This window comes from Dama dama, chromosome 12 (assembly GCF_033118175.1).
Source record: "Dama dama isolate Ldn47 chromosome 12, ASM3311817v1, whole genome shotgun sequence".
Classification (NCBI taxonomy): Eukaryota; Metazoa; Chordata; class Mammalia; order Artiodactyla; family Cervidae; genus Dama; species Dama dama.
The window spans coordinates 15,310,018-15,323,695 of NC_083692.1; the positions used below are offsets into that span (position 1 = coordinate 15,310,018).

The 13,678-nt window shown below is 57.6% G+C and overlaps 2 protein-coding genes across 7 annotated transcripts in view; one reads left to right on the plus strand and one right to left on the minus strand.

Annotated features, from left to right (window-relative positions):
- Positions 1–962: 962 nt before the first annotated feature.
- GSTZ1 (glutathione S-transferase zeta 1) lies at positions 963–12,231 on the minus strand. 5 transcript variants are annotated; one of them, XM_061156540.1, is made up of 12 exons: positions 11,787–12,231; positions 9,436–9,543; positions 9,237–9,338; positions 8,943–9,009; positions 8,619–8,670; positions 6,761–6,828; positions 6,139–6,219; positions 5,445–5,570; positions 4,154–4,232; positions 3,562–3,614; positions 2,759–2,808; positions 963–1,498 (listed from the first exon to the last, which is right to left on the minus strand). In XM_061156540.1, the coding sequence occupies exons 4-12, from the start codon at positions 8,958–8,960 to the stop codon at positions 1,372–1,374; spliced, it is 654 nt and encodes a 217-aa protein (XP_061012523.1). In that variant the 5' UTR covers positions 8,961–9,009; positions 9,237–9,338; positions 9,436–9,543; positions 11,787–12,231; the 3' UTR covers positions 963–1,371. The 5 variants fall into 5 exon arrangements, with proteins under 5 accessions (XP_061012523.1, XP_061012521.1, XP_061012522.1 ...); XM_061156538.1 differs by lacking the exon at positions 9,237–9,338; XM_061156539.1 differs by lacking the exons at positions 9,237–9,338; positions 9,436–9,543.
- A 105-nt stretch (positions 12,232–12,336) lies between these two features.
- Positions 12,337–13,678, plus strand: part of POMT2 (protein O-mannosyltransferase 2) — a 46,616-nt gene continuing 45,274 nt past the window's right edge. The window contains exon 1 of one of the 2 annotated variants that reach the window (XM_061156531.1): positions 12,337–12,737. In XM_061156531.1, coding sequence (XP_061012514.1) covers positions 12,484–12,737 — 254 coding nt within the window. In that variant the 5' untranslated portion in view covers positions 12,337–12,483. The remainder of the gene's footprint in view (positions 12,738–13,678) is intronic. The other variant, XM_061156532.1, reaches the window with a different exon arrangement.

Sequence of the window (13,678 nt, forward strand, 5' to 3'; positions counted from 1 at the left end):
GAGACGAGATGCCACCAAGGAGCCCAGGGCTAGAGGGAAGAGCTAGGTGCCCTGCGATTGGAGCTCAAGAAAAGGGGCTCACGGGGACTTCTCTGGTGGCCCAGGGGCTAAGACTCCGAGCTCCCAATGCAGGGGCCCAGGTTTGATCCTGGGTCAGGGAACTAGATCCCACATGGCTGCAACTAAAAGTTAACAGGCCACAACTAAAGGTCCCACATGCTGCGAGCAAGACTTGGCACAGCCAAATAAGTAAATAACTAAAAGTAAATATTTAAAAAGAAAAGAGACTCATGGCTGAGAGAGGTGACTTCCATTTGGACTGGACACATATATCTTAATTCCCCAGTTAAACCTCAGTTACATAGGGGAAGTGAAATCTCAGGTATGGGGTATACAAGTCATCTTGTTTCTCTTCCAGAAGTGACCCCAATCTCCCCACAGTACCTCTGTCTAGAGGTGATCCTGGTTCTGGCGGCTCACTGCCAGGTTTGGGGGCCTGCTCCAGGGCAGCCCAAGGTAAGCTGTTACAGGTTGGTCTCCTGAGCTCACCTGTTGGAGGCTGTTTATACTGCCCACGGAGGAGCCTGCCTGCGCTCCCAGGACCATTCACAATGGGAGGTATCCTAAGTACCTAACCCTGGGGCTGGTCCAGAGAACACCGCCCCTGAAGATGAGGGACTTGGCTGAGAGAGCCTTAGAAGTGGTACCACTCTCAGCCCTGGGGCGCTCAGCTGGTCACAGGATGCTTTCTCTCCTGCTTCTCATACCAGTTCTCTCCTGGGTCTTGTCTCAGGAAGGCTTTGGGGCTTATTTCTCTTCCTGGCCCTTGGGCCAGGCCAACCACAGGGGGCGGGCAAGTGGCTGGCTGACTCTCTCTCCTGGTCCAGACGTGGGGGGATTCCAACCAGGAAGAGGGTTCACCCTCTGGAACCCAGCTCAGCTTTAAGTGATACAACGCGAGGCCTGGGCTTTAGTTTAATGATCAGATTCCAGGGTGGGCCGTCCCGGAAGTCAGTTAACGGTCGAGGAGATGGAAGACGCACTCAGACTTCCTCATGGCTCTGGTAAACTGGCCAGACATTTCAGTCTACATTCACTTCATCCTCCTGACTGCCTGGGACCCAGACACCAGGTAATTGCCTGCCTTACCTGCTGCGGGGCCTCCCACTCCACCCTGCCCACGGGTGACAGACAAAGGGGCTGAGGCAGAGAGCGGTCTGGCAGGAAGGCAGAGCCAGTGTGAGAGTTCAGGTCTTCTGCTTCTCTGCAGTTGGGGCTCGTTCATTTCCAGGCCAGTTCAGCCCAGGCAGTGTTTCCCCCTGCACCCTTCCCCGCCCCCCACCCCCGCACCAGTGGGGCACAGTTTGAGAGCTAGGCCCTCAGCTCGGGGGGTGTATCTGGCTGCCGACAGGGGTGAGACACGTGGAAGGCCTCCAAGGCCAGCAGTGACTTGTTGATGCGGCTGATGGTGGGGTAGGGAGTGAGGTCCACCTTGAACCTGCGGCAGAGAAACATCCATCTAAGCCAAGGTCAGCAGGGGCACAGCCTGTGGGTGGCGGGCGGGGGTAAGCACAGAGGCAGGGCTGGATGAAGCCCCTGGGGCTGGCCGGCGCGGGCATAGGAAGGTGGCCCTGCTGGGTGGGGTCTCTCTTCACCGGGAGCTCTCTGCGGAGGGGCAGGTCTCCTGCGGTACCATCCACTGTTCCTACTCCAGGCCGTGGCAGTCTACACGACTTGTATGTGTAAGGCTGGTGCTGGGCATTCATATACAGATTATCTCCCGACCATTTCATGAGCTTCTGGAGGGGAGGGTGGAGAAGGCAATGGCACCCCACTCCAGTACTCTTGCCTGGAAAATCCCATGGACGGAGGAGCCTGGTAGGCTGCAGTCCATGGGGTCACTAGGAGTCAGACACGACTGAGCGACTTCCCTTTCACTTTTCACTCTCATGCATTGGAGAAGGAAATGGCAACCCACTCCAGTGTTCTTGCCTGGAGAATCCCAGGGACAGGGGAGCAGTGGGCTGCCGTCTATGGGGTCACACAGAGTCAGACACAACTGAAGTGACTTAGCAGCAGCAGCAGCAGCTTAAGGGGAAGGAATGTGTCTACAACATTCTTGTTAAGTGTTTCCATACCCATAACAGTCCCTGGCGTAGGAAATGGCAACCTGCTCCAGTATTTCTGCCGGGAGAATCCCACGGACAGAGGAGCCTGATGGGCTACAGTCCATGGGGTCTCAAAGAGTCAGGCATGGCTGAGCAACTGAGCACATGCGTGTGCATGTGTGCGCTCACACGCACACACACACACACACACAGAGCAGTGTTCAGCACGATGCCTTCCACAGACAGGTTCTGTCTGGGCCTTCCTGAAGGGCCGATGGGAGGAAAGCAGAGCTCACCGCTGGGCACAGACACACCACAGGGGGGAGAGCAGGCTCTCAGAGGGTCTCCTTCAGGGGTGTCCACGGGGTGGGGCACCCCCTCTTGGGGGCAGGGACTACGAGGTATCCCCCGGGCTGCGGCGGGCATGGCAACGGTGTTACACCGGCTTCTTCTGGCCATCTCCTACGGGCCAGAGTGGCTGCTGTGGCCTGGCACGGGGCGGGGGGCGGGCGGGCACCTTGCCAGTTGGGGAGAGTCTGCATGAGATGTCGCCTCAGTAGATGAAGTCAGGGCCTGACGGTGGGAGGAAGCTGGGTGTTCTGAGGGGAGCAGCCAGGAGGAGGAGAAAGGGTGCTGCGGCGCGCCCTTACCTGTCAGCATTCGCCACCTGAGGCGCTAAGCAGAGGTCAGCCATGGACACCTGCAAAGAGGGTCGGGGGGCTTGCATCAGGGGGCGCACCCCGGACTCACGCCGGTGCCGGTACCGGGTGCTGGCCCCTGACGCGGCCATCTGCCTCTGGCTCTTCTCCCCACCCCAGGCCGCCCTCCCCTGCCTGTCTCCCGTGGGCCGGGCGGGGTCTGTCCCTTGGGCAGAAGCGCTTCTCCCAGCTACGCTCCAGCTGCCCTGACAACCAGCTCTGTGGGTAGCCAGAGAAGGCCTGCCTGCCTCAGTGGACGATCCTGTCCTCGTTAAAAACCACCGCCTCCACCGGCATGTAGGGAGGGCTCCCAGCAGGGACGGAAGCCTCTGGGTCCGGGTGGGGGCGCTTGGGAACCAGAATTACCACAGGGCCAGGGCCTCAGCCTGTACCAGCCGAGGGCACCTGAACCCTAGAATCCTGTCACTGGAAGGGAATGGAGACACTGTCTAGTCTAATCCCTCATGAAACGCAGAACTGCCTCTGCGTTTCGGAGACGAGGTCTTCGACTTGAATACCTTGAGGAATGAGAAACTCACTTCCTCTTGAGGCAGCCGACCAAGGGGACCTGAGGAGCACCCTGCGAGCCAACTTCTGCTTAGCACAGAGGGCGCCCTCCCCACGCCCACCGCAGCTGCCTCCTCGGGCAGCACTGGAGGCCGAGCCTGCCCCGGGCTGGAGGGAGGCGCCCGGGTCTCACAGGGAGACGGTAGCAGCCTGAGGTGGCCTGAGGGCAGGCCCGGGGAGGGGCTTACCTCGTCCCCCACACAGTACCTCCCGGCCGAGCTCTGCAGGATCTGCTCCAGAGCTGTGGGGAGGCAACACAGCGACTCTCACTCTGGGCACAGAAAGGGGAGATCTGCCTTTCTGGCTTTGGCATCCATAGCTATGACACGGGCAGCTGTCTTGAGTGGCAAGGCTGGAGTGTGCGTGGGAGGGAACGCGGCCATCGGGCCTGGAGACGGGTGACGGGGTGTGGGGGTGCCTGCCCTTGGCGAGTGCAGCTACCGCCCCCTCCCATGAGAGGACAAGACTGGCCACGGCAGCGGTTCTCACGCTGAGGGAGGGCGCTTTGCAGGCCTTGGCTTCCTGCCCGCAGTGGACAGTGGGGCAGAAGCTGGGCCACCCACCTTCCAAGGGCCTCGGGCGTGAGGCTCCCAGAAGTACCAGGGGTTCGGGTCAGGTCTGGTTAGTGCCCAACCCGCTGCCCCCTCGGCCCTGCCCATCCATGCCACCACAGTCAAGGCCAAAGGGCCTGGGAGGTTTTGGCAGATGCCCGGGGCCCCGGGTGTGAGGGCTGTTTCTCTGAGAGGTCATTAGGGGCAGCTCACAAGAGCAGGGACTCACCGTTAAAGCCAGAAGTGATGGCCTGCTGGGCCCAGGTCAGCTGGTTCTCCTGTCCCACCTGCTTCAGGACAGACAGGTTCTGTGTGGCCCAAGGAAAATCAGGGGTGAGCTCTGGGAGCCAGGTTGAACCCACCCACTCCGCCAAGGTCCCTCAAGCAAGCCCAGTTCCCATGTGGCCCTTGACTGTATACCTGTCCTACCCTGGACCCCATGAGCTTTCCTTTCCCACATCTGGCCCCCGGGGTGGAAGGGAGGTGACGAGCCTGGGGGCCACCTTCTCAGGCTGCCCTAGAGGCCCCTGCAGTCTGGAAGCCTGTGACTCCGGCAAAGACGTGGAAGGTGGGGGGGATGCAACCCAAGGCCTCTCTCCCTTGCATCCAGTGCTTCTCCAGGACATGGTCCTTTGTGAGGAGGGGGGTTGATACAGGGTAGGGGGCAGGATGGGGGAGGCACACAGGACTAGCTTTCAGGAGATCTGTATATCTGTCTGTTCCAACCTCCTTTCTTAAAAAAAAAACAAAAAAAGCAACAAGGGGGCACAGGTGCACAGTCAGGGGTCTGTCGCACTTACAGTGACTCTGCAAAGTCACCCATCTTTCTGGGCTATTTTCTGTTTTTTCATCTTTGAGACTATACAGTCCATGGAATTCTCTAGGCCAGAATACTGGAGTGGGTAGCCTTTTCCTTCTCCAGGGAATCTTCCCAACGTAGGGAATCGAACCCAGATCTCCCACATTGCGGGCAGATTCTTTACCAGCTGAGCCACAAGGGAAGCCCTGGGCTATTTTCCTATTTGCAAAGTCACTCCACCCTTCTGGGCTATTTTCTTTTTTGCAAAGTCAGGGGTTAGCACAGATGAATTTTTTTTTTTTTTTTAAATAGATGAACTCTTTTAGCACTTTTCTGTTCTACCAGTGAAAAATTAAAAAAAAAAATCTGAGGCAAATCCCAGTCTATGACACAGAACAGGTGAAAGGGAGGCTGCTCTGGGTGGAGGCAGGGCCTGGGTGGCTCACCTCTCCCTGCCTCCTTGCCCTTTCCCACCTCGGAGGGAGGTGGTGCCTCTGGAGGTGTCCTTGGAAACCTGGGGCATCTCGGAATACGGCTGGGTCCCCGGGGGATGGGTGTTTTCTGGCTCCCCTCCCCCCTCTGCCCCACAGTCTGGAGCCAAGTCCCTGAGGTCCCCTCTGTCCTCCTGCCCCCAGCCCCTGCCTACTGACGAGCTGGGTGCTGCAGGGTGGGCTCGCAGGAGCGAGGGTAGGGAGGGAGCCCACACACACAGGAGCCGCACCTGCAGGGGCTGGATGCCGCTGGCGATGAGGTCAGACACCATGCGCACCTGGGCCCTCTTCTTTGGGTCCTGAGGCAGGAGTCGCGGCGTGGGCCGGGTCTCCTCCAGATACTCGATGATGGCCAGCTGTCCAGAGGGGAGCAGTGAGACAGGGACCAGAGGGGGCGGCCGATTCCTCCTCCTCCACTCCCAACACTCTATTATGTCGCTCAGTCGTGTCCGACTCTTCGTGACCCCACGGACTGCAGCCCGCCAGGGTCCTCTGTCCGTGGGATTCTCCAGGCAGGAATACTGGAGTGGGTTGCCATGCCCTTCTCCAGGGGATCTTCCCAACCCAGGGATCGAACCCAGGTTTCTTGCGTCTCCTGTGTTGGCAGGCAGGTTACCACTAGTGCCACCCAGGGAAGCCCAAATCACCACCCCACCTTTTTTACCCTTCTTACCATCCTCCCCTCGAGCCCCGTGAAGCCAAGCGGCTCCCCAGGAGGATGAGCTCATTTTCAACTCTTGTCCTACAGAGCATGGGCTTCCCCCTATGCTTAAGTCTCCTCACTTCCCAAAGCAAGCGGGCAACCTCCCTCCCGCGTCCCTCCTAAGAGCTGGGCGCCTTGCGTAGACACAGGTAAGGAAGGGCTCTGAGGTCTTCTTGTCCAGGCCCCATACTCATGCGGGGTCTCCCAAAGCTTCCACTCACGGACTGGCCAATGGTGATCCCATCAATCTTCAGGGCTGGCACCTGCTTCATGGGATTCAGGGCCTGGAATTCTTCAGAGAACTGTGGAGACGAGGCTCTGGTGGACTGGGTGGCCTGGCCTGAGTCAGCTAAAGCAGAGCGGAGCAAGCAGGAAGCCCCCAGCCTACTGCCCACCTGCACCCCCCTCCCCTGGGGAAGGCCCTGGCTCCGAGCCCCAGAGTGACACCTGGGGGACTCTGTGCAGAATCCCGAAGCCCAGTGGCCGCTGAGACACAGGCTTTGTCCTGATGGCCTGGCTGTGTGCTTGTCCCTGCATCTCGTATGTGGCCACCAAGGCACATCGCAGGGTTCACCATGGGGCAAGGACCGGCTCAGCACCCGGCCTCCTGGAGCCGTGCTGTGGTATGGCATCTGGAACCTGGGCCTCCCGTGGCCCAGGCAGCTGCTGCACAGCCTGCCGCCCTGTCCCACGAGGGAGAGCCAGCAGCCTCCTCCGGCCGTGGGGACTGCAGGGCGCAGGGCTACAGGGTTCCCCTCTCGTGGGCAGAAGGCTGCATCCCCTGCTGGGCCCCTCTCCAAGGCCTCTGCCTCCTACATCGTGGCCGGGGGGCGGCCTCCTTACCTGCTGGCCCCCATCCTTTATGAGGTTGACGGCTACTGTCTCATAGTCGATGTTTTTCAAGGCCAGAGCTGTGAGAGATGGCAGACAGCGGTCAGGTGACCACCTCCGACCACATTCCCCAGGGCGACCAGAGAGATGGAATCTTCTTTCTCTGCACCACTCAGGGAAGTCCTGGACCCTGCTTCCCATCTCCCTTGACCAGCACCTGCTCTGCTACCCCAGGACCTTGACACTCTGCCTCTCTTCCTCCTTGGCTCACTGTGCCCCTGGGGAGTGCTTGTGCCCCCATGCTGTGGGCCCCTGGAGGACAGCAGGGAAGTGTCCCCGTCATCTCTGCCCCCTGCAGGGCCTCACCCCGCGGCAAGCGGGGCTGATGTGCTGGAGACACGCACTCATTCCCCCGGCCAAGGCCATCTGAGTGAGGGCTGAGGGAAGCCGTTCAGTGACCAGGCAGGGCCCAAGTAGACCAACGACACTCTGGTTCCGTTTAGAGAGGAAGCCCTTTCTAATCCATTCTCTCCATTCTCCAGGCTGTTGACTGCAGATTCCTAGTAGGGTGCCAGGACTCTCTGGTGGTCTCAGCGCGGCATAGCTGGGACTCCCAGTAGCTGTATTTCTTCTCCTCCTCTGATGTCTCCCCACTCCCCACCACCCCTCCCAGCAAAGTGAGGGTAAAGCAGTCAACTGCAGTGGAGGAGGCTGTGTAAGTGTGCACACTTGTGCATTAAAACACGGCGATGGCCGGCATCAGACAAAGGAATGAGGGGAGGAAGGTGAGGCATGTCACAGTCTGCAGAGAGCCTGGAGGACACTGGTCTCCGTCAGCCGTGGTCACCTCCACCCTGGAGGGTGAGCGTGGTCGGGGCCGGGCCGGAGGCCAAGGCATACCGGACCCACAGAGACAGCGCCCACGCTGCCAGTCTGGCCCAGCCAGGGCAGAAGCTCTGGGCCAGGGAGGGCGTCTTCATCAAGGAACGTGTCCTCGGGCAGCCCAGTGCTCTTGCCCACCGAGTCTAGCAAATACCAGGGGCCCATGGGAAGAAGAGGTCATGGAGGATGGCTTCGCAGTCAGGACCGGGGTCCTGGCAGCAGGCTGCCTGGATTCAAATGTCATCACATTCACCCACTAGCCACGTGGACTTGGGCAGGTAACTTCATGAGCTTCTGTGCCCGTTTGCCCAGCTAATGGGCAGCCCAGGGTAGGAAAGAACATGGACTCTGGAGTCAGACTAGCTGGGTCAAATTCCAGCTCCGCCCCTTAGTAGCTACATGACCTTGGGCAAATCCCCTTGGGCAACCTCCCTGTGCCCGTTTTTCCACCGGTACAATGGTGACACCAACAATACCTCCCTCCTAGGGTTGTTCAGGTTTAAATGGAGTCATGGGCACAAAAGCACTCAGCACCATTCTCTCTCAGCAAGAGCCTGTGACTCTCAGCTTGGCCAAGGGCTGAGTGAAGCTGAGGGAGAGAAGGGTCAGATGAGGGCTGAACTAGAGGGGCCCTGGTTTCTCCTTCCCTGAGGCCTCTGGGGTTGACACTGGCCAGTTCTGTTTAATTTGCCAGATCAAATAAGATAAGAAGTGAGGAATGCCAGCTGTTCCCTGCCAGTTACCAAGGACCTCTGAGTTCTCTGAGGTTGCATGAAGCATGGTTGCTATGGGGCTTTGGAGAGCAGTATGGGAGAGGTAGCGGGTCCAAGAGGAAAAACAGCCCCTTCCTTCCTCTTGTTGGCTTTCCAAGGTAGACATGCCTTCAAGGCTGAGGGCTCCAGGAGATCTGCTGGGGGTGGTACCCCCAGCTTTTCACCCAGGATTCCCTCCACCCCACCCCGGCTCTCAGTGGAGGCACAGCTCTTACCGATTCGAACTCTCCATGAGCAGGAGCTTCGGAAATAGGAATACAGGATGGGCTGAGGAGAGAGGACGAGGAGGCACGTTAACCCATGCTTGCTGGGTTCTCAGCTCCAGAAGTCCACTGGAGGGGAGGCAACTCCCAGCCAGGAGGCTCCCAGCAAGCCAGGCCTCCTTCCTTAGGCCTGCATCAGCAAAATTCAGGCCAGACTCAGAGCTATCTGGGCTAGAGGCCTTGGGGGTCATGTGGTGACTCCAACTGTGCTGCGTGCGTCCCTGAGGTCCTGGAGACTCCCCACAGGGGAAGCCAGTCTGCAAATGCTTTCCTTACCTTGCTCGACTCAGCCATGCTGCTGTGGTGACCCCTGGCCTCTCAGGGAACGTCCACTCTCACAGACCTGCAGGGCAGGGGGAGGAACCCTAAAGGGGTGGATCCTACTACCAGCCAATGGGATGCTGGGCTAAACAGGCATCAGGGGAACTTTGAATCTGGTCAGAAAGGGCCTCTTGAACTTGTGAGAAGCTTATGCTTCTGGTGGAGCCAGGTCTGGTGTCCTGGGCAGACAGGGAGGCCTAGTTTTGAAGCAGTAGTTAATGTGATGCAGTGGGCTGGGAGCTGGCATACCTGGGGTCTGGTCCCAGTGCAGGAACTAGCTCTGCATGACTGGGCACAGAGCCTTGCCTTCTCTAGTCTTCAGCTCCCTTGTCTGTAAAACGAAGGGTTGCCCTAAAATGATAGTTTAATACATTCTGACAGTGGCAGAGAGATCGGGAAATCTAATTTTCTGAGCTTTGGAGCCCATTTCTTTCAACATTCCACCTACCAGTCCTCCATGCTCTCAAGCGATCTCATTAAAAGCCAAGGAATATGTCCATGGACTCCACAGTTGAGGTCACAAGCTGGCAGCCCACAGTGTTCTGTTTGGTCTATACTGTATTTAAAAACCTTTCAATTAGTTGCTAATATTAAAAATCACATTGTTGTATATATAAATCCTGTTGCTTGTTTTTTCTTAAAAAGGAAAAAAAAGTCTGGAGATACTGGACTGTTTTCTGAGTAGCAACACTGACCAAAGACAATTAATAACCCCCTTTAGAGAAGGCATCGGAGAAGGCAATGGCAACCCACTCCAGTACTCTTGCCGGGAAAATCCCATGGACGGCGGAGCCTGGTGGGCTGCCATCTATGGGGTCGCACAGAGTTGGACCCAACTGAAGCAGCAGAGAAGCCATACCCTCTCAGATCTGCCACGGCCCTGTCTCTCATTTTTGTTGAAGCCCCTGAAGGCAATAGCATGTGAGACATCACCTCTGAACTTTTGGGGACTCAAAGTTAGTTTCTCTGGTGCTTCCAGGTACCCAGCATTTCAAAGCAGAACCCAGGACAGAATGACCAGTAATTAGCACTCATGAATCTTCCAGCAGACACATATGTAGCCTTACGGATGAGAGAGAACTCAACAAATTTCTCAGATCAGCCCTGTCTGCCATCTCTCTGACTATAGACACTTCACCCAAGTTTCCTCCTGCTTCTGCATACACCAGGTCACCAAGCTGCTTGCTCCCTGGCCCTGCTTTCCTCATCCTTGAATGACCAACTCCACCTTCCATGCAGGTGAGGACACAGTGGGAACCCAGTCCCCCTAAGTTAGCTCCTGACACTGGGAGTCCCAGTCTATCCTGAAGGCAACTTTCATGGGGAAAGTGAAGATAGTTCTGGCACAAAAGCCAAGTGATAGGCAGCAGGCATTCTTGGAGGAAGAGTTCGCTGGCCACAGCTACATGTACCCTGCTCCAGGGTGCCTCCCTTTCCTTATCTGGTTAGGCTGGAGGGGCCCCTGGGGCCAAGAGGCAGCGACTGCTGAAACACAACAGAATCCCTGCTGCTACTGCTGCTAAGTCGCTTCAGTCGTGTCCAACTCTGTGTGACCCCATAGACGGCAGCCCACCACGCTCCCCCGTCCCTGGGATTCTCCAGGCAAGAACACTGGAGTGGGTTGCCATTTCCTTCTCCAGTGCATGAAAGTGAGAAGTGAAAGTGAAGTCGCTCAGTCGTGTCCGACTCTTAGTGACCCCATGGACCGAAGCCCACCAGGCTCCTCCATCCATGGGGTTTTCCAGGCAACAGTACTGGAGTGTGTGTGGTGCCATTGCCTGCTCCAAAAGAATCCCTAGAGAGCCGCAAACATTAGCTTAGAATCTCTGAAGAAACACCTTACCTAGTTACAGTTATACCTTTGACCTGTGCTAAGGGTGACCACAGAACCACTGTAAATGCCATTAAGCCCTCACGTTTCCTACTTATGGGCCATCGGCAGATAAAACGAAGGGTGGTTTCTGATCTCTTATGATACCTGAATAAACCATCCCGTGTTCCTTTTTGCATTTGCAGAGCTAAATTTTTTTTTTTTTTTTTTTGCAGAGCTAAATTTTAAGTACAAGTAAAATAACCATTTCATCACCACTCCTGGAGGAATTGTTTCCAATTCAAACATGAATTCTTACCATTCCAGCAAATTTTATTTTTAAACCATCTCTTACACACGATTTTCGAGAAAGGGTCCTAAACTCCAGTGTAGGTGTAGGAGGTCTATTATCAAAGCGATGTTCTATTCCACCTAATGTTCCTGCCACCTTCCATTGAGCTACAATCGCTCTTCTCAATCTTTAATAAAGAGATTGATACAGTGGTTTGGGGACAGGCCTGGGAAATGCAAATTAAAAGTGGTAAGGTCCCCAAGTGATTGTTATGACCACAAGTGCCACCGCCTCCCCTTTGCACGCTCTCAAAATGCAAACAACCCTGGAAGGCCGTTTGCTGTTAGACCCGTCAGGCTGACCGCTGGGAAAATATACGCAGGACCGAGCGCGGAACAGGGAAGACGGAGAGACGACGCTTAGGAAGCCCCAGCGGGTCGAGCTAGGGGATGGCGAGACTAGTGCAAAGAGAGGGGACGGCTAAAACAACCCGCGACATCTGGGGCCCAAACCCCCCCTCCCACCCGCGACCACGGGGCAACGCGCAGGCGCAGAGCCGTGTCCGAGCAGCGCACGGCCTGCTGGGAGTCTTTGTGGGAGCTGTGGGCGGAACCAGGCGGTCACCTTTGACCCCGGCCCCAGGGTCGCCTCAGTGTTTCTAAGCAGCGGCCCCTCGCCCCGGATACGCGGCACAGACCTTCCCCACTTGCATCTCGCGCTGCGGGCGGCCCCTCCTTCCGGATCAGGAAGCTTCGCGCCTGCGACTCTCCGACTCGGCGACGATTCGGGCCCAGTGGGACCCCAAAACATCAGAATTTCGGTTTGAGTCTGGGTAAAAAGTGAGGGGCCGGCCCCCAACACGTCAGAACTTCGATTTGGGTCTTGGTAAAAGCGAGGGGCCGGACCCAACACGTCAGGACTTCGGTTTTGGTCTCGGTAAAAGTGAGGGGCCGGACCCAACACGTCAGGACTTCAGTTTTGAGCTGGGTAGAAGCGAGGGGCCGGCCCCCAAAACGTCAGGATTTGGGTTTCGGTCCCGGTAAAAGCGAGGGGCCGGGCGAGCATGAGCCCCAAGGTCTCGGGTAGCTCGGCCCGCCCCGCCGCCACACCCCCAACCCCGGCGCCGCTGGGAGCCGCAGCTCCCTGAGCCCGCCTTCTCCCCGGGCCGGCGCAGCTCGCGCGTCATGCTCTGCGCCACTAGCCGCCTCCTAGCGGCCCGGGCGGCGAGCGCCCTCCCCGCCCACCCCAGAGGCCGGGGCCCGGCGCCGCGCAGCCGGCGCAGGGAACTACATTTCCCAGGGCGCCCCGAGCTGCCCCCTGGTGACTTCTTGGCGGGGCGCTTCGCGAGACCCAGCGTGCCTGCGGGCCGGAGGGCCATCCTGAGGAGGGGAAGGATGCCGCCGGCCGCGGGCGGAGGCTTGGCGGGATCCGAACTGCGCCCTCGGAAGGGCCGATGCGGGTCCCAGGCGGCTCGGGCCGCGGGCCGGGACGTGACCACGGAGGCGGCTACAGCGCGGAGCCCCAAACGGCCTGCTCCTCCGAGCTCGCGGCGCTTCGAGGCGGCCGGCCGGTGGGCCCTGCTGGCCCTGGTGACGCTGACGTCCTTCGCCACCCGCTTCCACCGTCTGGACCAGCCGCCACACATCTGGTAAGTGCTGGGAGGGCCTGGGCGGGCACCGTGGCCACGCGGAAGGAGGGGCGCGCCTTCTCATTGGCCCGGGGTCGCGGAGGGGCGGGATTCACAGTGGGATGGGCGGGGCCCGCTGGAGGTGGGGGATACAGGTTGCTGGTGGTGGCCTCTGGCCAGGTGCATCCCTCGGGAGAAGGAATAGATTTTAGCTCTGGTGGGTGGCAGTGGGATTCCTCAGTATGTGAGGAAGCAGCCTTCCTGTCTTGCAGACTATTCTGCAGTGCCTCACGTGACTTTTAAAGATGCTCTGAACTTTTCCAGGAGAATTGGAAATCCTTAGTATAGAATTTCCTAAGCCCGAGTTTCTAATTTGCAGGGTGTCCTGGCCTCAGAGGGTGGGGGGAACGTTCCTAACTGGGTGTCTCATTATCGGTTGCCTGAACAACTTGTGTGTCCATGGTTGATAACAAGGGTCCCACCTGGCAGGTCTGGGATCATCCTGTGAGGAGAGACATATTTTCTTAAAGATTTTGTTGAGTTGCAGCAGTCAAATTCATTTAAAAAGCTTCAAGAGTCTCCCGCTGGAAGGAGGAAGAGCTTTATAGGATCTGAAAATGGTTAATTTGTTTGGCCAAGAAGTGATACTATGTTTTCTCCTCATCACTGAGGAGAAAGTTAGTGTAGAGGTTGGTAGAAATGGAACTCCTTAACTAAAAACCAAGATAACAGATGGGGTTACCCCCCTTGGAATCTAAGGAATTAGCTTGTTATTATTTCATGAGTGCTGACCGAATATATGAGACTCCTGGGTCAGAGTCAAAAGACTTACTGCTCATGGCGGAGGAAGCAGGATGAATATGGGCAAGTTGGATTCAATTTCTCATGGCCAGGAAGCCCCACGTGGTGACGCTATGGGCTCAGATAGATGACTGCACACACAGTGGGTTGCCTTGCAGCTA

Excerpts from the sequence above, each read along its gene's own strand:
- GSTZ1 (XM_061156539.1), bottom strand. Across the intron at positions 5,571-6,138 it reads GGATCACCATTGGCCAGTCC|CTGGCCATCATCGAGTATCT; the intron begins GTGAGTGGAAGC and ends CCCTCTGGACAG. Across the intron at positions 4,233-5,444 it reads GCGGCATCCAGCCCCTGCAG|AACCTGTCTGTCCTGAAGCA; the intron begins GTGCGGCTCCTG and ends TGGGCCACACAG.